The 27177-nt window shown below is 40.3% G+C and overlaps 1 protein-coding gene and 1 pseudogene across 3 annotated transcripts; both read right to left on the reverse strand.

Annotated features, from left to right (window-relative positions):
- Positions 1–1092: 1092 nt before the first annotated feature.
- Positions 1093–19141, reverse strand: TTPA (alpha tocopherol transfer protein). 3 transcript variants are annotated; one of them, XM_074354879.1, is made up of 5 exons: positions 19088–19141; positions 10954–11107; positions 7384–7577; positions 5610–5720; positions 1093–3149 (listed from the first exon to the last, which is right to left on the reverse strand). In XM_074354879.1, exons 1-5 carry the CDS (start codon positions 19124–19126, stop codon positions 2964–2966), a joined length of 684 nt encoding a protein of 227 aa, XP_074210980.1. In that variant the 5' UTR covers positions 19127–19141; the 3' UTR covers positions 1093–2963. The 3 variants fall into 3 exon arrangements, with proteins under 3 accessions (XP_074210980.1, XP_074210979.1, XP_074210981.1); XM_074354878.1 differs by lacking the exon at positions 19088–19141 and adding an exon at positions 18261–18499; XM_074354880.1 differs by lacking the exons at positions 5610–5720; positions 7384–7577; positions 19088–19141 and adding an exon at positions 18261–18519.
- On the reverse strand, positions 11115–18254 carry LOC123613034 (small ribosomal subunit protein uS5 pseudogene; annotated as a pseudogene).
- Positions 19142–27177: the final 8036 nt, after the last annotated feature.

Below are 27177 nucleotides of genomic sequence, written 5' to 3' on the forward strand. Positions count from 1 at the left end.
CAAAAAAAAAAAAGTGAAGTCTTAATAGTGCTCAGTGTTCGTTTCGCGGCAAGCCATTATAGAGACAGTGCAGCAAGAAGGGGCCCGGCCATGCTCCTTCCCTGGGAACCACACTCAGCATCTCAGCAGCCATAGCTCTGAACCGTGTCTGTGAGCATCTGTGCTTTATCTTGATTAATTTTGTATATCCATTAGCTTTACTCCATCCTGGCTTAAGAAAGTTTTAGTAGGAAAGGTCTACTTTCAGATACCAGGGGAAACATGTACTGTACTTTATCTTGCTATTTTGGATAAATATTTCCTCTCTTCCAGGTAGCATCGAGTTAATTTTTCCATTCACTATAGGACTTAATTCAATGTTATTGAATTATTATTAATTACAGTGTTATTAGAAGTAGATATTTAATAGCCAGATGCAGATGATGGACTCGGAGAGAGAAGAGGAGAGCAGTCAGTCAAGTGCTAGCCTTCGGGGAGGGAGGAGGGTGTGCCCTTGCTAACCAGGGAATTAGTGGGGAGGTACTGCTGCCAATCCTAATGTTACTGCCATCATGTCTGGTTCCATCTTTGTAACTCATAATTCCCCCACGGCATTTAAGTGGGGCGAAATTCAGTATATAAGGCCAGTAAGGATTGTTTCAGACAACCCTATGTTACTAGTTTGCTGAGTTTGGGGTTTGTTTGTATGTTTGACCTGTTTTGTGAGCTCCTGGCTTAATTCAGGTAGGTGGCAAAGATGTTACCTGCTCTAGGGCTTCAGTGTTATTTCTGTAAGAAAAATAGTTTGACAATTGAAATCATGATTTTGGCTAATAGCAGTTTTAAAATCAAATTATCTCATGAAGTGACACACTCTAGCTTCTGAAGTATGCATAGCTTAGTTTTATGAAATTAACATATGGTCCCTTTAAGCACAGCAAGATGGGAGAAGATGGTGTTGAACTGAGCAGCAGGGAAAAATCAAGCTGCAACGTTTGTGTAATGGACAACTAGACGCAGTAATTTTTTCTTAAACTTTTCTGTAAGGAAAAGTAGTTTTTGAAAAAGAATACCTAATACTCATATTGAAAAATGAAAAACAAACAGCTGCAGTTTGTGTGAAAGATCTTTATTTTCTTTTGAACAATATTAAAACAAATAAATTATCATGCAGTTCAGTAACACAATGAGCACGTGTTAATCTTTTAAAAGGCACATATGGTGCAATCACAGTAAAGTAATAGAGACAGTTCAACAGCTGTTTATCTTGCCACCTTATACAATTATCTGCTTATTTCACATTGTTCTTTTGATGTCCTTCAGTGAACTTTTGCATTTTATAAAAAATTCAAAGTCCTATCATGAAATGTACTTCTATTGGTTGGCTTATTTTAATTCTCTTTACTGTTAACATCACTAATGAATCATATTTAAAAGACATTTAAAAATAGTACCTTTTATTCTTGTGCTAAAGTAATCATTCCTTCACAGTGTCGTAAAAAAGTGTTTTAAGCACCCAAATGTAAATTAAGTGGAACTTGGTGATGTAAACCTTCTTCTAGGAATAAAATTGGGGTAAACCAGGGCTTTTTGTGGTTATCGTTTATACTTTTTAAATGGTTTTATTCTGCCGTTATTTTTAATTACACAATTTTAAACTGTGTGATTTGGTAAAGAAGACTTTAACGTTTTTATAGAAAACAGGCACGATCTAATTTTTTAAATAAAAGTTATAACATAAACTTTGCTTCCTGATGCTAAATCAAACACGTTCTCTAAAGAACATTCCCAGTCACTCTCAATTTTTCACAGATACATGTACAGAGAATCCTAACTACCGGCTCACCTGATTACAATGATTTTCTTATGAAGAAAAACGCCCTTTACATGTTCTTTCACAAAGATACTATTGTATGATTAATGTTGAAACCCAACTAAGCTAACAAATGTTTAACAAATTTTGTACGCTGTGTCCTTTCATTTTCATGTTTAAAATAAAACTGAAAAATTATAAAATACCATTAAAATTGTCATCAACTGAAAGCAATATTGACATATCTTTCTCAATAAATGAAATATGCTTTGACACAGCTATAGTACAAACAGCACATTTTAACTACTGGTTAGGTTAAGTAAATATAAATTGTTGAATTTGGCTAGAAATTCTGATAATATAGTAAAACTCAGATTATTTCATGAGTAATCTGAAAAGGTCCAGGTGTAATTAACACTGATTTAAAAAATGTAAACATTTCATTTCCCTTGGGTAGCTGCGTTATTGTTCAATTAAAAATAAGAGTTCATGCACACGACAACTAGGCATTATTCCATCTCTAAATCTCTATGTGGTCAATTGTATCAACATGAGTCATTTCACAGAGACCTACAGATGCTACGTACGATAGTTTATCGCGTGTAGACTCTTCAATCAAAAGTTTATTGTGCAAATATGCTAAAATAGAATTTCCCTGAGATGAACTACCTTGCTGGCCCACAGAAATAACTACGTAGAACTGTATTCAGATTTTAATCTGATTTATAGTCTAATCTGACACACCCAAAATGAGTGTGAATAGACTTTTTAGAATCAGTTGATTTATGCTAATATTTCTGTTCAGTGGACTAGTCATACATTTATAGCTAAGCCAGTGTAACCAGAGAACTTGTTTAAAATAAAACTCTTCAGAAACACACGGAGGTGCACATGAGTAGGTACTTGAGAGAGAACTTTCTTGCAAGTGCAAAAATCAGGAATCTCTTTTATAAGCTTTCAGGATATACTAACATTTAATTACTTCAAAGGTAAAGAAAATGCATTTAACAAGTAAAGAAGTTTCCCAAATACCCATGCTGCTCAAGTTAGATTTTTTACATTAAAACAGTCAATCAGAAAAGCATTAATTAGTTTTAAAAATTCTTTTTCTTTCACTCATATAACCAGGTCAGATCTCACTCATGTATTTTTAATTAGGAAGCCATTCACGTTAGATAACTTCTCCTTTAATGGTCTGTGAAATGCTGCTGAGATAATTTTCAGACTTCATGATAAAATTTGTCCACTCCTGACAAATGTCCTCCATGGAGAATTCTTCACCACCGTATTCCAGTGGAAGAATGTTTGGGAAATGCTGCAGTAAGCTTTGTTTGTAATTGGTCCCGTGCATGTGAATCTGAAACAGCCAAAATGTTTTAGAACCTATGCCCTCTGCCTCTCGGAGCAGTAGACGTCAGTGGAGAATCAACACCGTAAAATAGGGAGACACTCTGGTACCTCCTAGGATGCGAGAGCCTGTGCTGATACTGCATCCTTTCTTCCTCCGCTTAGGAAGCTAATGAATTTGCTTATGCTTAGATTGTGCTGTTTGTGAATCTGATCATCTTACTGTTTTCTTGTATTTGCACTCTTACAACTATTCAAGATTAGTGAAAAAGATACTCTTTTTTTTTCAAAAGTAGATTTTTAAAACTCTAAATAAAGTCGTTTTATACATTCTATTCCCTAATTTATAGGTGATTATTAGCAAAATATCTCATATCCTGAGACTGTTCTTTAGGTGGTAAAAATGTACTTCCTTTTATTTATGTTAAATGAAAGCATTTACCTGATCACACCAGGTATGTGGGAATAATTGTGTGGCACAGTTGATAGATACTCTTGGCTAGTAACACAGTAAGAGACAATTGTGATGGTTGAAAACTTTAAATTTTCAAATTTTTCAGCTATAAAAATTGACCATATAATGTCCTAAAGTTAAAATAAGGACTTGGAACCTTCGATTGAAAGCACATCTTGTTAAAAATAAATACATAAATAACCTTTGTTCATCTGCTAGGATTCATCCATACATTCAACAACCATTTAATAAGAACCTACTGTGTGCTAGGATATTAAGATTAAAAGATGAATGAAACAAGTGTCTTGTACTCAGGAACCTCACAGGCCTAATCCTTGATTTTTTTCTGAAATATTCAAAATATTATCAGCGAACTGAAAAGAAATCCAGCTATCTCCTCAGGAAGGGGAAAATAAGAACAGTCACAGGGTATTGCCAAATTGTTTAAAGAGGGAAGTGGCTGGATTTGGTCCTCCTCCCCTCCCCATTTTGGTAAGTCTGTTTCATGTCAATTAACTTTCATTGAAATGCTTCATTTAACTTCTCAGTTTTTAATTTTTCTTCCTTTTTTTGCTCATTTTCTCCTCTTTATGAGGTTTGGCTTATTGTTGTATTTGGGGTTTTTTGATCCAGAATATAACCCCAAATAAAAATATTTATTTTTGCATCTCTCAGGGTTCAAAAGAGGATGGCCAGCTATTATTAAGCTATACTGAAGAGAAAAAAAACATGAACAAAAAAATTGACTTTTATAAAAATAATAGAATGAAAGGACTCATCCTCGTAAGGGTGGTTCTTCTTGAAGACAGATGGAAATGCCTGCTGGAAAATTTCAAAAGAAGCTCTAGGGTCATAATTGTCTGCCCAGATGCAAGATGTTACATTTTCGTAATACGAAGGAATATATAGTTCCTAAAATTCCAAATATGCTACATTACAACTCATATTACCTCTACATTTATATAATTTTGATACTTATATTGTCAAAGCCTTTAAAACCTGTTTTGTGTTCAAGCATTGGATGTTGTCAATATTTGTCTAAATGAATGCTCTAAGAATTATCCTTTACAGATTAATGTAGAAGAGTGGTTGCCATTTTGGGGACCTCAGATTCTCTTTTCAACATTGGAAGAATCTCAAGTGATATTAGATATTTACCTGAGATAAGACTCCACAAGATAGGTAAAAAAATATCAACTCTCTTTGCTTTAACTAACATGACATTAAGTCACATACCTTGGGTACTGTGGTTTTCAGTTACACATGTCTGATTTAAGTATATTTATTTTTTATTTACATAGATAATACATTCACGTGGCTAGAAGTCCAAGCAAGATAAAAGATACACAGTGAGATGTCTTGCTCCCGACCATATCCTCATCCATCCCATCCATATCTCTATTCTGTTCAACATGGGTAACCACTTTGGTTGTATAGCCTTTTAAGGATAACTTTTATGCAAATATAACTATGGATTCTGATTTCTTCTGCTTTTATACAAAAGGTAGTATATCATAAACACTATTCTGCATGTTACTTCACTTTACAGTGTATCCTGCAAATCTTACTGTGTTCCATTGTGTAGCTGTATCATAGTTTATTTGAAAAGTTCCCTGATGATGAATTCTTTGTAGTTTCCAGTCTTTTGCTACAGTGAATCCTCTTGTGTATGTAATTCTGTCTGTGTGCAGGTATAGCTGTGGGATAAAATCCCAGAGACGTGGAGGCTGTAGTTTTGATAACAATGACCACACTGCCCCCTGTAGGGAATATACCATTTTGCAGTCACACCAGCCATGTATGAGAGGTCCGGTTTTTCCACAGCCTCACTAACTTGATTTTTCAAAATTCAGATTTTAATGTATAAAAGTAGTTGGCTTCTTAGATACGTATTCAAAACATTGGACTAATTCTGGGTATGTGTTGGGAGTTGGAGATTATAAAGCAATTTTTAAATAAAAAAGGAGTGGAACATTTGGTAGAGATGAATAGTGACTTGAATTATGTTTTACTTACCCGTCCCTTAATTTTTTCAGTCAGGAATGGCTTAATCATAGAAAAGACAGCATGGAAAATGATTGGCTCATTTATCAAGTGGATACCACGAACTTTTAATGGGAAGGAATCCTTTGGAAAATAAAAAAGTCTTATTAACAACAAAGCATAAATCAATATGTAATTCTATAGACAAGCACTTTCTTTGGATACTTGCTAAACTTACAGCAGTCCCTAAAGTGTGACTTTATTTTCAAAATTATTCTATCAATACAGTAACCTGCTTTATAGTTCACTGTCACTAGATTAAGAAAAGGTCTCTAAAAAGGTCTCACCTTGTACCTTAGGCAGAGAATTTTGATACCTGCATCTTTCATAAATAAGACACAGAAAAACGTCTTCCCCAATCACATATAAAGGTGCTTTTTAAAACACCAGTGAGTTTTGTTTTAAACCAATGAGTCATTTGGATATTCATATTTAACCTTCCCCCCACCACCCCCGTTTTATTTTGAGGAAAAAAAAAATCAAACTTCCATAAAAGTTGAAAGAATAGTACTATAAACACGCACCTTTAAATTTTTGACACGGGTATCGGTCTTTCACATCAACGTAATATAGGCTTTTTTTTTTTTTTTTTTGAAGGTTTAAAAAGTTAAGAATTGAAGGAAAAACCTCATCAATAGTTTCCCTACCCAAAGATGTGTTATTAATATAGAGATATTTCCTGCCAAGTTTCTTTCGTGCAAAACTCTTTTTTGTCCCCCCACACATAGCTTTTACAGCTATGTTATCAATTTGGAGCTTTTCCTTTCAGGTTCTTTCTAGGAGTAATTTTACTTTAAACAGAATTGCTAGTATGCTCTCTAAGTAATTTGCACCCTGTTTTGTTTCATTGATATAATACAATTTTTGTAAACATTGTGAGTTTTAATATTGTTGCAATAATCTATCCAATGGATGTACCATCATATAAGTAACCATTTTCCTATTTCTGGACAAATAAGCTCTTTCTAATTTTCTTCTACAAAAATTGATGCTCTAGTAACTATCCTTCTGTACAGAAGGCCATGGGGGTTGTAAGTACAGCCTTTATGTTCAGATGCCCTGGACTGGAATCCTTGCTTCACTGCTGACAATGTGTGTGACTGGGGGCATCACTATGTCACCTCTCTGACATAGTGAAATAATCTGTAACGTGGGAAAAATGGTAGTAGCATGCTATGGGCTGCTTGTAGCCATTAAACAGCAATGCGTCTGAAACACTTAGCAAAGTCCCGGCACACAGGAAGCTCCTGTCACTATATACAAAGTCTTTGCTACATTTAAGATTATTCCTTAGCCAGGTGTCCCAAAGCAGGATTATTGTGTCAAAGATGATGGCCATTTTTTTCACTTTTTTTTTCTGAAACAACTGTACCAATTTATACTAACAAAAAATCTATGTGACATTTTGTTGTATCATTGCCATAAATACTATTTTTTGAGTCAGTTTTTAATTTAGGAAGAAAATTTAAATGACAAAAAGATAAAGTTACCACATTATTGTTTAAATGTATAAATTCTGTGGTTCCAAATTTTGAACTTATTTTTAGTTTGTTGCAACATTCTCTCTTTTTGAATTAATAACACTCTACTTCTTCCTCTTAGAATTACTGAATTCTATGTAACATTTCTAAAATTTTATTTGATTTTCTAATATATGTACTATCCCTTCTCTTTGTCCAACATATAACTAAATTTATATCTACTATTTGGAAGTATTATCCCGAACAGTTAAAAAACACACACTTACTGTAAGAACAGCAGCAATGTTCTTGGCTACGGATGGGGTAATTTGGAAAGCGTGAGAAAACTGCCAGCCTTCCAAATCAAAGACAGCCTTGATTCCATTCCGTTGTGTGTCCACCTCCTGGACAATAAGCTCAGATGTGATTAGACTCACACGAAACACATCATAAGCCGTGAAAACTTTTGGGTCCCATTGTGCTTAAAAAGTAAACAAATAAATTAAGTCATATCTCAGCACTGTGTAAAGAATCAGAAAGATTTACAAAAGGAAACAAATTCCATTTAAAGGATCCAGAGAAATAAATCATGTACAAAATCGTGAATTGAATAATAGATCAAACTGGTGGTCCAAGAACAGGTGCCTGCTTCTTCCTCCTTCCTCAGAGCCCTAGCAAAGAGCAGATTTTTAAGAGCGTGGGGAAGATGAAAGAATGAATGCAGGCTGGATTTGATTGCCAGATAAAACTACAGCCCAAAATACGTAGGAGGGGCTGCAGCTCTAGGTGGGAATGCCTCTGGCGGGGGCTCGGAGCTCAAAGGTATTGAAAATGGAAAGAGCAAGGCTTGGGATTATGAAGAGTGATGCAGGGCTTAGAGTAACCACAGAGGTTGCTAGGGGAAATGGGTGGGGAGCAGACAGGCAGGCTGATCTCTCTGACACCCTTCCGCGACAAGCAAGCAGCGTGTGGCAGAGTCAAGTTCACACAAGCTAGAACAGTATGTGTGGGCTTTGGAAAGCTGAGACAGGGATGCGCCCAGGGAACTGCCCACACCCAGGACAAACAAGGAATACCTTGCTCAGCCGAGGAGTTACTGACATTCTTGTCCTCCCCTCCCCTCCCAGCCCCGGGGCAGGCCATGGCATGCCAAAATGACAATGGATAAGCAAGCAGGCCATCTTGAAACAAGGTATGTATCCACAGAGAACTGAAATATTTTTAAAAACACAGCCACACAACGAAGAGAGGACCCAAACTCCATAGACAAAGGCACTAAAACTCAAGGAGACAGCTAATAAAGTGACAAACATTAAAAGAAGCAAACTAGTTTCACTGGGGGAACAAAAGCTACTGTAGGCTATTATCATAAGAATAGGCTATTATGAAAAAGAATCCATTGAGGTCTTGGAAACAGAAAGGTGACAATTTAAGCAAATCTCAGTTGTTGGGACTGACGTCAGAAAAGACACATACAACGAGTGAATAATTCCTCAAGCTGAGGAATTCTCTCAATCTCAGCACAAAAGAGCCAAGAGTCAATACATATGAATAAAAAGTTAAGAGACATGCAGCTAGATCCGGAAGTTTCCAAAGCCAGCTAATTAGAGTTCTGGAGGACAATAAGACAGAGAACAGGGAACAGAGGAGGAAAGAATAGTAGCAGTGGAGAAAAATATTTCAAAGCTGGAAAAAGATGCAAATCTTCAGACTGAACGTTTCGTGAAGCGCTTAACAAGATCAACGGGCGAAAAAAAAGATTCATGACTAAGGAATGGTAAACTTCTAAAACTACCCAAAGTTTCTGACTTGGACAGCTGGGTAGAATGGTGGTACCATTTACTGAGATTGGAAAGACTGGAAGAGAAGTGTTTGGGGAAGGAAAGATCAAAAGCAGTTTTGAAGATGTGAAAATGGTGACTGCAGGATGTCCAGATGGAGGCAACTGGAATAGGGCACTGGTTGCATGGAGCTTTGGGGACAAAGGGATGCTGCGGTGGGGATACAAATATGGGAGTTATTTGTGCTTACAGGTCTATGGCAAGAACGGTCTTAGACTCTTGTCTATCACCGTTATAGTACAAAGAGAAAGTAGCGTTAAGAGGAGGAGGCCAAGGCCAATGTCTTAATGAATTTCAGAATTTAAAGGGAGGACAGAACAGGCAGTGCCAGCAAAGGAGACTAAGACGAAACAGACAGTTAAGTTGGAGGGAAACAGCAGGAGAACGTGGCATCAGAGAAGGGAAGAGGATATCCCAAAAAAGAGGAGGAGGTTTGCTGTATCGATCGGTCAAGTGAAATGGCACTAAACGTATCCCTTGGATTCAGTGAAAAGAAAGTCACTGATGATTCGCCCAGGTCATTTCAGCAGAGAGGTGGGAGTGAAACCACATCAGGGGGCATTGAGAGGAACTGTGAGAGAGCGTGGACGGAGACCATCACTAATTTAAAAAGGTTTGCTGAGAAACAGGGGTGTGGGGAGATGGCTGGGATGGAGGCTGGAAGGTCTTAATGTGATTGAGGAGGAGGATTTTTTTCATTTTGGATGGCTGATCCTTAAGAGATTTAAATGTTAATGGTAGTGTCTAACAGCAAGGAAAAACTTGAAGATAGAGAAAGATAAGGAATAATCAGGAATGTTCTTACGAAAGCACCACAGTAGAATAGCGCTTTGTTTTTAAAAGCCTCTAATTCCTGGTAAGAATCTGAATAATCAATCCATGGTTAACCCAGCTCAAATATACTTCATTCAGCCTCCTATAACACACGAGGGGCAAGGAAAGGATGGAAAGGACATTGTGATGTCTGGTTCATAGACAGGATTAACCCAGTTGTATATGACCCAGAAGCTGAAGCAAAGAAACAAACAAACAAACGAAAGACTCATTTTCCTGTCTTCTGCTGCCCATTCAAGAATTAAATGCAGTGTCTTCTTGCAAGATTAGCAAACTGCTGAGTTCTAGGCAGGCATCTTACCTAAGAGCAGGCAGAAGAAGCAAATCTATAAATCTCTTTAAGTTCCCCAGAATATTTACAGATGTAAAAGCTTCCATGAGATTAATAATAAATTCGTAAGATTCTGCTCAGGAAATGTTGGCTATCCTTGTCATTTCCACTGGGCCATGACAGGATGCTGGGGCCGTGTGGGCCCTTGGTTACCCGCCGTCCTTAATGACACACAGGTCTAAGGGGGAGGCAGAAGTCAGAGGCCCCCAACCTCCAGGAAACACTAGGGAGACCTAATGGCGAGAAGGGGAAGCAGTGAAAAGAAAGAGGGGCACAGGGAACACGGATTCCTCAGCATTTCCCCGGGTGCCGCTCTCCACTGAGTCTTCCATCGTCCTGGGAAAGGAACTCCTGCTCCTCAGCCTGGGGCTGTACCCCACCCCTGCTCACTCACTCGCTCCATAAGTATCTCATAAATATCCACCATGTGCCAGGCCCTGGTTTCGGTGCTTGGGAAGCATCAGTGGCCAGATGAAATCCACACTCTCATGGAGCTTGTATTATGGCAGCTCAGAAATCGTATTTGGACTTGTTTTATGTTGGATGGCGGATAAGAGTTTTATTTACTTTATTTTTTATCTTGTCACCTTCCGCCCCCTATTTCTCCCTTCCATTTTCTTTTTCTCTCAGGTGATGTGGTTGGCTGTGTGGGAGGACGGAAGCAGGGTTTTCATTGGTTTGGGATAATTTTCTCACAACTGCCAGTTTTGTTCTATTTGGAGGACATTAAAAAAAACTGCACGAACCTAAGTTAAAACCTAAAAAGCGAAATTCTTATGCATGAACTCATGGAGGCTTTCAACACGGCAGTCAAGAAAAATAAAAAAGTGGAGGCGCTGCGTGCGACGTACCGATTCTGTAAATGAGGACTTTGCTGCCGGCGGGGTCCCTGGCTCTCAGGACGCCGAGGTAGCCGGCCTTCAGCAGGCCAAGGACACTTCTAGGATGGAGATCTGCGCTTATTTCCGGACACTCTGCTCTCCACTTACAGTAGTTTTTTAGTAACTGAAAAATAAAATAGAAATAAAAAGTCTGCAGATAGCATACCTGGTAAGCATTTTGTAAAAATGAAAGCCTTGGCATGACAGAAGGCCTCTGCCGTCTCTTCAGCCACGGTTTTAGTCTGGGGTTATCGTTAGTGAAAACGAAAAGTGTCCTCTTCAAGGGTCTCAGGTGATAGGAGTTAGCCACAGATTCCAAGATGAGCAATTTTTACTTGTCTCCTGTGGCAGCTAGACTCCCAAAGACAGCTGTCAACAGTGCCTCCCCTCCTGGTGTACACATGTCATTCCCTCCCCCAAGGGGTAGAATCCGTTTGACTCCTTCCTCTCGCAGCTGAGCTGGCCTCCTGCCTTGCTTTGACAGGAGTGACACTGTGCTAGGTTAAGAAGCCTGGGGTCTTCGCTTTTTGCTTTCTGTGATCCAGATCATGCAAGATGATGACTAAACAATGAATCTATGCAGAGCGAGGCCCTGGATGACGAGAGGCCATCTCAGCCAGTCTGACATCAGCCACATTCCCATCTCATGCAACGTGGACCAGACATAAGCCATCCCCACTGAGCACTGCCCAAAGTGAAGAGTCACAAATTAATAGCTGCGGTTTAAGTCCCTTGATTTGAGGGCCTTTTGTTACTCAGCCATTGATAACTGAAGCATCCACCTTTAGTCTTTCTTGAAACAAGGAAGACAGAAATCAATTGAATTAACTCTACAAATGTTTTTGAGCATCTACAATGTTCCACACACTGTGTTAGGCACTTGAGCTACAGCCGTGGACAGAATAAGTCCCTGCTCTCCTGGGATCTGACCTGTGGGTGACCAACTGGGCCATACAGACAAGTGTGATGTAATGAAATTCCCAGGCTGCTGCTTCAGAACCTCGGCTCCACCCCTTATTATCTGTGTGATCTTGGGCACGTATTTAACTCCTCTGAGTCCTGTTCCTCAGTGTCTGCCTTGCAGGGTTATGAGTAAAGCATACGTGGGCATAATTAAAAAAGAAGAAAAGGAAAGAAGAGAAGGAAAAAAAAAACCTGTTTTCTTTTTTTTCGCAAATGAGCCACCAAAAATGGTTACATTATATTTACAAATAATATAGACATTGTCAGTGTATTGTGGAGAATACTGACATCAAGTTACGCATTTAAACTTTATTATATTTCCATTTTCCTTGTCATGATTTTTGGCATTCTCAATTTTTTTTTTTCTAAAATGGCAATATACTTGTTTTGAGTTTAAAGGGATCTATTAGCTACACGGAACTGCAGTTCAGAGGAAAGGAGAGGACACATTTTGTATTTAGTTTTTTGTTTCTTTGGGGGGCAGAAGAGGTAACTAGGTTTATTTATTTTTATTTATTTTTAATGGAGGTACCAGTGATTGAACCCAGGACCTCGTGCCTGCTAAACACACACTCCACCGCTGAGCTCTACCCTCCCCACCCCCCAATTTTGTATTTGAGAGTTATTGGAATAAACATGATGACTGTAACCACAAGGTAGTAAAGATCTGCGGGAGAAACTGCAAATTCAAAATTTAAAAACCAAGTAAAGGCTGAATTCCAAGCCTTGGGAAATGTCAATGGCTGGGAATGGCTTGAGGAAGAGAGAATCTGGTTGGCTCATAAGAGAAGCGGCACCATGGTGTACAGGAGGGAGGGAAAAGGCATCTGGGTTGCTCTGTTCCTCTCTCCTCTCTCTCTGGTGTTGTTTCCCTCTCTTTCTCTCTTTCTTTCTCCCTCTCTGTCACTTCTGCATTTAATAAACTTTTCCTAACTCTAAAAAAAAAAAAAAAAAAAAAAGGAGACTGTTACTAACAGTTAAATGCAACAGAGAGGTAAGAAAGAAAAAAAGTCAAGTTGCCAACCAAGAAATAACTGGTGACCTAAATCTCAGTTTCCAAAAGCGGTAAGAACAAAAGACACATTGTAGATCGTGATACATTCATTCTATTCTATAAGGTGAATTTCTCCTCCTCCCTCTGTCTTAAGAGGCATCAGAATAAGTGTTAACAGCATTTTTAACGCTCATTCCTTTTTGATAGTTCCAGCACATGTAAAAATAGTCATTTTAATTCTGATTCAAGCAAAACACTAGAAGCAGTGTGTGAGCTCCAATACAGAAACAGTGGTTTTCTTTCCCCATGGAATAATCAAAGTTGTAGCTTCAGTAAAAGGGGTCTTTCAGGTACTAGAGGCAGGTTCCTCAGCTTACTGATCTCTACAGAGTGCTGGCACTCGGGAAGCAGGCACACGTGTTACAGGAAAGAATAAAGTAATATATCATTAAACCAGCTAGAGTCACACAGTTGAAAAAATGACTTTTGTAAAGATGCACAAATCACCCTCATACTTTGGACACTTAACTTTTGCAGACTGAAAGCTCTAAATTTGGATGTTTTGATTACTACTCTTCCACTGATACATGAGTCCAGGTGACTTGAATACATGACGTAAATGACGTAAAAGCCGCTACTTAGTAATTCTCAAACAAAACCCTACAAGTTCATAGCAGCAACAACAAAAAACCTGCCTGCAAATGAATACTCATTACTGAAAGGCACCTGTTTTGTACCACAATTAGGAATAAATAAATAGAAAAAGTTATGGCTTATTTTAACTATGCTTTGCAATAGAGTATGTTTCTTCTTACACTTTTCATATACTTTCAAACAGAATTACAACCATTTTGTGACAGTTTATTTTTTTCCAGGCTTTGTTCACTTTGTTTTTTGCATATAAAACTATGTGGTGGCCACAGCTGGAGCCTGGGTCCTCTGCACAGAAACTCTGGTGTGGGTCTTTACGAGACGATCAGTGAATTCCTGACAGGGAGACTTGGTGAACACAGGCTCTTTCCAAAGATCAGGGGTGAGATAGCGGTAGGTCTTAGAGATGGCATGGAAGGTGGCCTTGGCGAAGTGGCCCAGCGTGGCAGCGCAGCCCCTGGCAGAAGTGTGACAGTCATCAATACCAGCCATCATCAGTAGCTTCTTGGGCACCGGGGCTGAAACAATGCCAGTGCCTCTGGGTGCAGGGATGAGGCGCGTCAGCACAGAACCACAGCGCCCAGTCACCTTGCAAGGAACGGTGTGGGGCTCGCCCACCTTGTTCCCCCAATAGCCTCGCCACACAGGGACAGTGGAGAGCCTGGCCAGGATGACGGCCGCCGGGTGGCTGTGGCCACCTCCCTGGAGCACTTAACACCCAAACCAACAAGTCCATTGTCATCCCCAGTGGCGACAGGTGCCTTGAACCTGGTCCGCTGGCCAGCACGGGTCTGCTTTTGCACAGGCATACTCTTCAAAACCTCGTCCTTCAGGGATGCCCCCAAGAAAAAGTCAGTGATCTCAGATTCCTTGATGGGTAGGGAGAAGAGACAGATATCCTCCAGAGACTTGATCTTCATGTCCTTCACCAACCGGCCCAGCTTGGTGACCAGGAGCCACTCCTTGTCCTCTGCCTTGCCTCCGCGAGCTCCGCAGTCACGGCCTCAGCCTGGCCTCGACTGTGCCCCCGGCCCCGGACGCCGCTGCCGAAGCCTCCGTGGAAGCCACTGCGGCCTCCCATCCCAGGGCCCCCGGGGCCCCCGGGGCCCCCCGCAGCACCGGCGTCACCCGCCATTTGGCGTTCTCTCGGAAAAGAAGTGTGCCAGTTTTATAGGGTTTAAAGGCATAATTTCAATTCCCCCTCACAACCATTCTGAGAGGTTACCCATTTTATTGGTAAGAAAACGAAACCTCAAAGATACTACCATCAGGGGCAGAGCAGAGACTGAACCTGACAAGCTGGTATGGTAAGTTTTACAAAAGAAGCTGCATTTAGTGGGAAATGAGCAGGGAGAGTCAATGGAATTTTGAAAACTTTTAAGTCTTTGGGAAAACCATAAAAATAATTAATGAATTTAAAATGTATTACATGGAGCAAAAATATAAGGAACTGGAATATTCACTTGTACAAGATAGGAATTCTTAAGAATGTATAGAACAGACAGGGGTTAACAGCTGGTTGTTTTATGTTCAGTGTTTTTAAACAGAAGGGGAAGGCGTACTTGAGAGCACAGGCTCCCCTGAGTTCAACCCAAGTTCAAAACCTCGCTCTACCACTTAATAACTGTGACTTCGAACAAGTTACTTACTCTTTACATCTCAGTTTCTTCTAAAGTGAGAAAATACTGAGATAATCCACATGAACACGACTTACCAAAGGACCTGGCACCCCAGAAACTAGTAGAATTCTAAAAAGTCGCTAATTTGTTATAACTTCAAATACAAAAACTAGAATAATGAGAAATTTCATTATAACTGAGGGCCTTACTAAGTTTCCTTCATACACTAAGATCATAGGTCTTTTACAAGCTTAACAAGGGAGTTAGAGTTGAATTAACTGCCTTTGTGGAGGAAAATGAAAAAATAGCTTCATCCTCTAACCCTCTTTCTCCTTCCCAGTTGGCAGAAAAATAGGGCAAAGAGTTCACAGTCGGAAACTTGATTCCTGTCCAGTGTATTCAGACAGCATCCTGCTAGCCAATTCTCCAAGGACATGATGCAATGAAAGCAATTCAGGAAGATAAATAACACAGAAAAAATGTATATCTGAGAGGCTGGAGGTAAATTTTATTTCATTTTCGACTTAGATATTACTTTTAAAAAGCAACTAAGTGAAACTTGTAATTAAACACTTCTAATTGTTAGTTACTCCTACACATATATATGTTTAACGCCACATTTAAACTGCACTCTTCATAGGACCTGAGACTGTGTCTTCATAGTTAGTAGCTGCTGAGTAGATATCAGGATCCCTGGGTAGCCATCTGACAGAACAAAAATAAATAGGTTCGTATTTCATTCTTAAAAGTCAAAATAAAGTCCAGTAGGTCAACAACTCCAACATGAAAAAGAGAAGTCATATATTACTAGAGAAAATTTTGCAAAACCTGAGAGCTTATGAAACCCAGAAGCAATCAGAGAACAATCAAATCAATACATTTAATTACATAAAAACTTTAAAATTCTGTACAGAGCAAAAATGAACAAATGGGGCCTAATTAAACTTACAAGCTTTCTCTCAGCAAAGGAAACTATAAGCAAAACAGAATAACAACGTACAGAATGGGAGAAAATATTTGCAAATTATGTGACTGACAAGGGATTAACCCCCAGAACATACAAACAGCTCATACAGCTCAATAACAGAAAACCAAAGATCCCAATTAAAATGCTTCACAGAAAGAAAATAGCATTAACGTGTCAAGAGACAAACAATGAACTAGGACAACAGCCTATTTTCTTTAACATTTAAGGATGTTTTATGAATAAATTTTTTTTATATTTTATGTAAATAAAGTAGAAGAAAATAAATAAATAGCCAAGACAAGCAGTTAACTAGAAAGGAATTTTAAAATGTTAAATATATGAAAGATGATTAACCTCACTTGAAATTAAATAAATGCATATGATAATAATAATGAGAACCAGTTCCTCATCTAGCAGGTTGACACACAGATCACAAACATGGGATGAAACAGTGTGGGTGATAATGTGGGAAGAAGGTACCATTAAGTAATATAGAAGCAATAAAATAAGTGCAGATACTCTGGAGGACAGTTGATATATTCACCAACACTGAAGACCCACATCTCACTTCATCCAGCAGTTACACAAGTCGAACTTCTCCTGTAAGGATTTTCCTATTTTTGCACAATGACAGACGTACAGAGACATACTAAAACACCCAGCTGGTGATGGAAGAGCTCCCATTTGTCATGGTTATTGTATTTTGTGAACTGCCAAGCAAACTGTAGGAATTAAAAATATAGTCATTGAATGAAGGAATGAACAGCACGCATGGCACCATTGCGATTAATACATTTAATACATGTATTAGTGTTACAATATGTTGTAATATATGTTAATACATTTTAATATATGAAATTGATACAGTGGAATAGCACACACCCCAAAAGAATAACAATAATACACATGCTGAAATAGGTTGATCTCTATGATAAATTGGGCAAAAAAAAGGCAAAATGTGCTCACATATACATTAGCTTGTGTGAACGGAGCTTATAGCTGGAAAGGTAAGGGTCAGGTAACAGTAACCACTGCTGGGCAGGCAGTTGGCCAACTAAGGTTTGGGGTGGGAAATGTTTTCCTTTATAAAGTTACTTTTAGGAACTTACTTTGCATTCCTTACTACTTATGGATTATTTTTTACCACCTATATTTTTTACTTTTTCAGTTAAGAATTACTTATCAACAACAAGAATCCTCATACTGAGACACGCCGGGACTCGAACTATAATACTTCCTCTGCCTCGCTGCCGGCTGTGTGACACTGAGGGAGCCACCTGGAGGAAGGGCTAGGTCAGGTTCGACTGCTGAGTGCTTACTACATGCCAGGCTCTGTGCTGGGTACGTCGTTTTTTGTTAAATTGGTTAATGTTCAGTCCTGGGCACCAGTCACTGAGGGAGGCGTTCCTACCGTTATTTCACAGGTGAGGATGCTGAGCCCAAAGGGACAGAATTCAAGGTCGCATCCTTCTCCCTGATTCCTGTCTTCCCACCGCCCTGCTCTCAACCAGCTGCAAGATACCTGAAAACACATAGCAATGTCCTCAACCCCATCCTTCCACTCAAAAGATGTACTGGACCGCTTTACTGTCTTGACACTTAAGTATTACTAGTAATAATACTTTTGGGGGCTAAAATTCGGCTTTAGACCTTCAGTTTTACAGGCAATTTCATTTTCCCAACTGCACGTGGAGTTACCTGCTAAAATGGACTCAGTCTAGGTTCCCTACTTTTCAGCTTCAATTTTGTTTCATCTCACCGCCTCTGCCACAAAGTAAGACGTTTCCCCCAAACTTTATAGCTTCAGGAGACTCATCGAGGGCAAGGTCTCCGTGTTTGAGGTCAAACGGGCCCTCACCCCAGAGGGCTCCAGCTTTTCCCGAGGTTTCCCGTTTCCACGACCCGGAGAAACTGGGAGGACCAGCGCGGGATTCCTCAGAACACCCGCGCCCGCCGCCCGGTGCGCTCGGGGCGCGTCCCCGCCGAGGTCCCGCCGGCGAGCGGGCGTCTCCGAGGTTCCGGGCTCGGCCGCGGCTTCCCGGCCCCGTCCTCCGGGGCGGGCGCGGCACGGAGGCCCCCTTACCCGCCAGGCCAGGTCCAGATCGAAGTCCCGGGCGCGCAGGAACCGCAGCAGGAAGGCGTCGCTGAGCGGCCGCGGCGCCCGCAGCGCGCCGGCCGCGCGGACCCGGCGCCGCAGCTCGGCCAGGCTGGGCTGCAGCAGCGGCGAGTGGTCGGGCAGCGCGCTGAGCTGCGCCCCCGCCGCGGGCCCCGGCCGCGCCTCCGCCATGCCCGCCGCCGCGCTCCCGCCGCTGCCCGGGGCCCGGAAAAGGCGCGGGGCCGCCCTCCCGGCCCGCCTCCGCTGGCCCGGGCCGCCGACACCCACGCTCCGCTCCGCCCCTGCGGGGGGCCGCCGCTTCCCTGGGACCACGTGGTGTCCCCACCGTGCTCACCGTCCTGGAAGCGCAGGGTAGTAACCCCAGCCTTTCCCAGTAAAGGGAGTCACTGGTGTTCAACGCCGAGGGGAAGATGTCAGAAACTTTGCCTGCACTGGTTGCGATCGGGATGTTTTGACAATAATCTATTGAACTTTTGTTTTTCCTTCCTTTCTTCCGTCTTTCTTTCTTTCCTTCTCTCCCTCCCTTCTTTCTTCCTTTCTCTTTTTCTTTCTTTCCTTCCTCCATGTCTCTCCTCCGTCCCTCCTTTTCTTTTCTTTTTCCTTCCTTCCTTCCTATGTTCCTCTGTTCCTCTCTCTCTGTTTTTCTCTCCCTCTCCTTCTCTCTCCCTCTCTCTCTCTGTCCCCTGGAGCTGGAAGGAACCTTAGAACAACCATTTAAAGGACGGCTCGTTGCAGACTCGCTCCTGAGCCCTTCTCCTGACCCCTTCCATTAAGGCTTCAAACTGACTCCTCACCTCAAACTGTGTTATCAAAGTGGCTTCCAAAATGCACATCCCCACACGCTACCTTCACTGACTCATGAGTCTTCCCTTTCCTCCCAGTCCAGGCAAAGTCTTCTCACTTCTTGGCACTTTGCTCTACCAGTGACCTGTACAAATAAACGACTAGCAATTACCAAAAAAAGTTTTGAACACTCTATACTTCCTCTGTTACGCTCCGCCACCATGTCTAGTCCCTCAGCAGATAGTCCAGAGTCCTCATATGACATCATCTAAGTGATCCAGATGAGGAAGATGAAAGAGGAAAATTATGTGAAGCCAGAAATATTGTTAAACTGGTCTTTTCTTGATCTCTGCCCATTATAACTACCTGAGAATTGACCTGTCTTCCCAAGGGGAACTCTGTGAGACAGACTAATTCTTACTGAATATATACTGAGGCGGGAAGCCCCATAAAAAGACTGGCAGGACCCCCAAGCAGGGCCACTACTCTCCTGCCAGCACCATGCGGTTCTCTGGCCCAGAAGCTCTATCTCACTTTTTGCCTCTGAAACAGCTTACTTACACCTAAAATTCTATTGGTTCCCTGAGCTCACTCCTGATTGGTTATTTCTCTCCCTCCTGATTGGTCCATCTCTACAAAGCTTGTTCCTAATTAGTCAACTTTCATTATACCTCATTTGCATATGATGTTGCAAACTGGAAACTGGCAGCCTATAAAAGCCAGTGTAAACCTACAGATGGGGTCCAGAGCTGGGAGTGTTAACTTCTTTAGGCCCGCTGGCCTAGTAAACCTGAGTTCTCCAACTCTAGGAGTGCTGCTTGGTCTCTCGCCCAGATCCAGGTTGCTGTCACAGCTGAGCTGTAATACCAAGCTGTAATACTGAGCTATAACACTGAGCTGTAACATATTTTTTTGCAACAATACTATGTGACAGGTAAATGCTGAAAATCACATTAGGAAGAAGGTACTAATCAAAAGGGGTAGACTGCAAAGCCTTACTTCGAGCTCAAATAATTGAAAATACAAGGAAAAGCAGTCTTTAGCAGTTTAAAATGTTTAAAAGTAAATTAATGAGAAAGAGTGTATATAGCATATTTTCTTCTTTTTCAACTTTTTCCAGCACATTCTTCTTAGTAATTAGCAATGCTTTTTTGAAATTGGGCAGAAAGTTCAGTGAGAGATCACGGAGGTAGCTAGACTATCAGCACTATAGCATCCTTTTTTGGAAGTGAGTATGGAGTGTGGGTATAGAGTTCAATTTGGTTAGGTCTTCATTTGTGAAACTCTGACAAGATAAACACAAAAGAACGTTTGCTGGTTGATTTTGATCGATTGCCATTAAACTTAGTGAATATGGAACAAACGTGGAGCCCAGATGGCCGTGAGAGACTGCTCCTAATAGCCCAGAGGTAGCAGTGGTAGCAGTGGATATTTGTAGCCAAAATGTGAAGCAATCCGAGTGTCTGCAGTTAGTGCCACGGAAGAAAAAGGCAGAGAAAGAAACAAAGATGGAGAAGTGTTGGCATGACTCCTGAACTAAAACATGATAACTTTTTGCTAACTAACGCAGACCATGTTTGGGTTTTTCAACAACGTATATTATATCTGTACAGAAATGTTAAGACTTCTTGGCACAAGTTTTCCAGAGATGTTACTTTTTGTTTTGAAGTGTTTTCAATTTCTCGTCATTCCTATGTTAACTTGGTGAGCTCACCTGCTTACTGCAGGTGCATCCAGATCTCTGGTACAAAGATTCCAAAGGGGTTTCTGAAACTAGTCGTATATAAACCCCGATGGAGGAGGGGTTGAGTATAGTTCAGTGGTAGAGCACATGCTTAGCATGCATGACATCCTGAATTCAATCCCCAGTACCTCCATCCAAAAAAAAAAAAAAAAAAAAAAAAAAAGGCTAAAGAACAAACCAAAACAAGAAACAATGGAAGAGTTGGTTAATATTTGTACAACCATCTTACGATTTACTCTGAAATTATTTAACGATTACTCATTAACATGTACTAATTCATAAGCATACCAATTAGTTTATTTTACTTTCAGCTTCACAAGAAAGACATAAATACTAATTATTATCACTATTAAGAGATAACTTCCCCCAAAGAGGGAAATTATGACTCATATAGACAGAAGAATGAACATGTGTTAAAGATTTTATTTAACTTGTAATCTGGGACCCAGGCAGATGTTATACGAGGCTCAGAGGAGAAATCAAAACAACACATGTTTATATGGAGGAAAGGGTGTTGAAATGAATGTGCTAATGGATACAAAACTAACTTCTTCCCCAGTGAGGGAGAGAGGCCAATTGAAATTCTACTAGGTAAGGGCAGAATCTGCATGCTCTTAAAAGGAAATTATTTGCCGTGACCGCAGTTTACCTTGTTGAGAAATAACTTAGATCGAATCAGAATCAGATAGTGCAGAGGGTAAGCTCTTAAGTCTATACAATGCAGAATTTTCCCCCGAAGCACATTTTCCCCCTACATTATGTGGGAAACTTTATTTACAATTTTTTAAAGTAATATTTACCGTGGAAAATTGTCAACATATGTAGTGAGAAGAGTAATGAATATTAATGAACCACCTGCTTCAAAAACCAATGATATTTTGCCTATCTGCCTCTCCTGCTTTTTAAAGAAGCTGTAGCATTTTAAAGATTGCCTACATTTTAAAGAATCATTTTCCCGGTAAACACTTATATGTGCCTTTTTTCTTTTTCTATATATTGCCAAAAAACCATTTTTTCACAAAAAATTCACAATTCCCCAATATCCTCTCATACTCAGTCTATATTCAAATTTCCCTTATTGTCTCAAAAATATCTCACTTAAGTTTTCCAAATTAGGACCCATGTAAATCCACACACTGCATTTGGTTGGTAAGCCTAAGTGTTAAAAATAGCTCTCCCTTTTTCTTTTAAATTTAAATACCATTAAATTATTGGAGTAGCCAGGTCAGTCTTCCTTAGGATCTACCACATGCTAGGTTTGGCTGATTGCTCCTTTGTGACCTCATTGAATTGTCCCCCTTTCCCCTGTAGTTTCTATAAATGATAAGTAGATCTAGATGTCTGATTAGATTTAGATCCAATCTTACTTTGGCAAGAATATTTCATGAGGGGACTCTCCTTTGGATCTTTGCATCTTCTTTGCATAATGTCTGTGTTGTCCTCTTTTTAGTTTACTAATACTGATTTGTTGGTTTTGATGCTGTCGCCCTGATCCATCTGTTTGAAAGCTTTCCATTTCCCTTTCACCTAGTGGCTTTAGCATCTCCTGACGACACTCTTTGCTTGGGCCCATTACTTTATTAGGGATTGCAGAATGGTCATTTTCCAACTTATCATTCTCTTCTCATCTATTAGAAGGACTTTTTCTATGAATAAGAACGTTCCCTTATCAATTATTTTGTTAACTTGAAATGCAGTTTTTATGGGGAAGGTAAGATCAATGTTTGATGTTCTCATTAACTGGTTGGCAGTATTCCCTAAGGCTGAAATTATTTATGCCTAATGACCAGCAATTTCAGTCCTACGTGTATATACACATATGTTCATATGTAAAACATGCATACAACAAAATATGTGTCTCTCTATATATATAACACATATGTTCAATAAAAACCTATATGTTCAACAAAAGACAAGTAAAAAAATGTTCTTAGGCGCTCTATTTGTGGTATCCCAAGTTGGAAACAATGACACTGTCCATCAACAGTAGGGGGGATAAATAAATTGTGGTATATTCAGGCACTCAAGCACTGTGTGTAATGAGAATGAACAAACTAAAACCACACAAACACAGAGTTGAGTTAAAGAAGACAGGCATGGAAGAGTTCATGCTAGACTGCTCCCTCGATCACAAGCATAAATTCTGGCAGAACCAGTGTGTGTTAAAAATCTGCAGAGTGGGTCCCCATGGGGGCTCTGTGCGGGGTGACTGGACGAGGGAAAAGATGCCATTTTTGCTCATTTCTACTGGGTTGTCTTGGTTTCTAGGCGCTCTTAGTGGCGAGAACTAGAAAACGCATTGTTTTAAGCAGAAAAGACATCATCGTCAAAATCATACTAATTCTTCCCAACCAAACAGAAGCTTGCCGTGTTGTTACTGATTGTCTTGGGTTGTAGGTTTGTGTCCCTGTTTTCTCCCACTGGAAATCTTACCACTAATTGATACGTACATAGTTAGTTTTATGTTTTAATCATATAATTTAAATTGTAAAGGTTTTGAATTGGCAGGATTATTAGGATTTGCACGAGGAGAAGAGACAATTCACAGGGCTAGTATCATTGCCTTCTGTCTTCACAGAGGTATGTTCTGCTGTTTTGTGGGACATTCTGGAGTTCAGGTTGTCAGTAACACGGGTTTCCGCATTCCCTAAACTGCTCTGACCTTGATGTTTTCCCAGTTAGGCAAGACTACCTTCTATGGAAATCTCATAGATTTCTATGCCTCAAGTGCATTTTCTCCAGATAAATTTGACAAAGAGTGACAATAACTGGCATCAAATAATTTAAAGAAACTGAAATTGAATTTTCCCAAATTTATCATGGCTTAATTCATGTATATGTGATATCAAATATGCCTTTATTTTAAAATATTACTTTATTTGCTAGTATACATATAAAATATCCATGTAATTAAAACAATTAAAAATTGGCAGTATCAACAATACTACTAAAAATAAGATTACTGAATGCTGGTAAAAATTTCCTTGTGGTACTTTCTGTCCTTAGGGTCTGTTTGTGGGGAAATGAAAATTTTCTGCCTAATGTTCCTACAAAAAGCCTTAGATCCACAGAAACATCTTCACATACGAAGAGAATTAAGTATGTATCTGTGGGTCTAGTAAATTGCTCTGACCTGAAAGGATGGGAAAACTTCTCTAATCTCCTGGAGAAAGCCAGATGACCACATCTCCGTTCCTAGGTTAAGTCCTGATGGTGCCGGAGGGTCTGGAAGGGCTGCCCTGGGAACTAGGCAACATCCCTAAATAGTAGGAGCTGACAGTTGAAGAGAGACTAGTACATCTGTTTGGCTCCTGGGGAGATTTTATTTACATACCAAAGATCTGGAAGTAGGTAAGGAGGAGACCCTTATAGAAGAGAGAACAGCTGCCTTTCCCCCTCTTTATCCAGAATAAGTCATTCTCCCTTAACTCTCTCCAGTGGGGGTACTGGACCACTCATGTAGTCAAACTATCCTTTAGTTTTTAATCGAGTTGCCCTGGGGTTAAAGACCAGGACAGGGGAACTAACTCACTTACTATTTACTGTAAACTTTCGGTAAGAACTCTGTCTCTGACCCAAAAAGCTGTGTGTGCACATTCAGGATAAAATGAATAATGATGAATATTAAAAACCCAAGTCTATCCTATGAGGGGCATATGGTCAAATATTTGTGTTTTAAATTCACTTGAAGAAATGTTTTCTCTGTGGGGTTAATGCAACCAATTTTATCCATAAGTTTATTTGCCCCCCTTCTCCTATATTTCCAAATAAGGTCAAATTCTGAGGTTCTGGGAAGGACATGAATTTGGGTGGGCACCAGCCCAGTACAAAATATGAGGATGTAATGACTTCATGTTTCCCATACCTTTGCTGTCCCTTTCTTGAACTGTTCTAAATTATCTAATTTGAGGGGGCCATCTGCATCCGGTCAGAAACCTGAACCCTGTCTGACCAATCTGTGTGGCATATTAAGATGATCAAGTTCTCTGGAAGACATTATGTAAGAAAGTAGGAGAGTTTGCACGACCCTGAGGTAAGAGCAGGGCCCCCGCGGCATAAAGGCAATCTGCTTCTGATTATCTTCACTGATAGAAACTGGAGAGTGGTTTCTGTTGTTTTGTTTTGTTTTAGGTCAATAGCACAATGTTTATTTGCTCCAGTAAGAAACCATATCTTGGAACCTTAGCTACAGCTGGCATCACCACCTGGTCAAGTCTGTAATAATCCACGGTCATCTTCTAGGACCCGTTTGGCTTTTGCTGACTGAAGGAGCAAGTTCAATAGCTCCAGCCTCTGCTGTTACTGGGGGATGTGGTACTGCTTCTGGGTTACTATCTTGTAGTGTATTATCTACAAGGAGGGGGAGCAGGGGGAGTGAGAGCCAGGCAGTCCATTTCAAGAGCATCTTTTTGGCTCTTTCTACTAAAATAGCCCTTACTCCATGGGTTACGCCCTATATGGGGATTCTGCTAGAGAGTCAATATGTTGGTAGCATCCCTATTTAGAATTGAGGAAATTGGGTCTCAAGAGTTCATTGCTGTGAAATCTAGTGCCACAGAGCTCTTGAGTGCTGGGCAAGATGACTAAACCCAGTTCTGGGCATTACCGATCTGCCTACCTGGGCTGCTGACATGTCAGGAAGGTGGGATGGTTACGCCTACTCCTTCTGGGGTAAGGTGTTTGACCCTGATTACATTTAAAATCCAGCAGCCAGGAATGAACCCTGGAACACATTCACTTACTCAAGGGCACATATTTGATTTATCTGGACTCACAGAACCAAATTATGTGCTGCTCATATTCAGTGATAACAGATGAAATCATCATTCCTGTGGTGAAGAGAAAAGGCCCTGGGCTTTGGAATCAGAAAGCCTGAGCTGGACTCTGATTCTGTTTCTCATCAGATGTGACTCTAAGGAAGTGCCTAGCTCCTCTCTGAATGCGGTTCCTTCGATTACCTCACAGGGATGTCGCAAGGGACAAGTCACTCTCACATGAGGTAATACATGTGAACGTGTGTTGTAGTAAATGCAAACGCAGGGTATCAAATAAACATAAAGCACCCTTATGTTTGTTGAACATCTGTTCATTGTCGGATAGATTCATTTTATTTATCTATTTAATGTTTGTATACTTTTATGTATTACTATTTTGATCTTTGCTACAACCTGCCAAAATTCTCACACACATTCTTCGTTTTATGACTCTGGCATTGAGCTCTAAATTAGCAGACTTACCAGTTTAAATCAGCTAGTTTTGTGTCTGCTAATTCACTACCCACATCCCAGGATGACTTTATCTCAGGATCACGTATAGTCTCTTCCGATTACTGTCCTTGTCTGACCTTAAACAGTGACGCCTAATTCTAGCCCACGTCCTTGACCCTCACTTCATTTCTTCTAAGGTACACATTTCTCCCCATTTTACATCTCTGAAGTTGGGAGGTATCTGAGTGGCTTCCTACAATTGCTATTGCTATGACAGAGTAGCTGTTGCTTGGGAACATAAAAGGGCAGCATGAAGATGTGCAGAGGGAGTGTGAGTGACGTGGAAGCCATCTGGAGATAAAATAGTAGTGCAAACTTTTTGTGTGTTGAAAAATATACATGAGAAAATATCAGTTTAATCATCAGTGTACAGTTAGGCGGAATTAAGTACATTCACAAGGTATTCACCACTACCTAGTCCAAAAACGTCTTCATGACCCTCAGCCAAAACTCTGCACCCATGAAACAACTCTTCTACCCCCAGCCCCAGCGTGATGTAACTTCTTTTCTACTCTCTGCTTCTGTTAACTTGCCTATTACAGTATCTCATATAAATGAAATCATACAGTATTTATCCTTCTGTGTTTGACTTATTTTACTTAACATGTTTTCAAGATCCATTCATGTTATAGCAAATATCAAAATTGCATTTCTTTTCATGGCTGAATAATATTTCATTGTATGTATAGACTACATTTTCTTTTCCTTCTTCTCTCGATGGACACTTGGGTTGCTTCCACCTTTTGGCTACCGTGACTGATGCAGCCATGAGCATTGGTGTGCAGGTATCTGTTTTTGAGTCCCTACCTTCAGGTCCTCTGGATGCATACCTGGGAGTGGACCTTCTGTATGGAAGTTCTGTGTATGTATGTACACACCAACTCCGTGCAGGGATCATACCAAGCTCTTCATATTGGCAGTCTTTTTGAGAGAAACCATTTAAACATCTTCCAGCAGCACTAATTCATTTTACAAATAATTGTAAAGTGCCTGCTGTGTGCTGGACACTGTGCAAGCTCACGAAACTCTGTTTTGGAATCACTAAAGTAAAGCAGCTTATTTCAAAACTTAAGTGACAGAACCACTCAAT

This window comes from Camelus bactrianus, chromosome 29 (genome assembly GCF_048773025.1).
Source record: "Camelus bactrianus isolate YW-2024 breed Bactrian camel chromosome 29, ASM4877302v1, whole genome shotgun sequence".
NCBI classification, from domain to species: Eukaryota; Metazoa; Chordata; class Mammalia; order Artiodactyla; family Camelidae; genus Camelus; species Camelus bactrianus.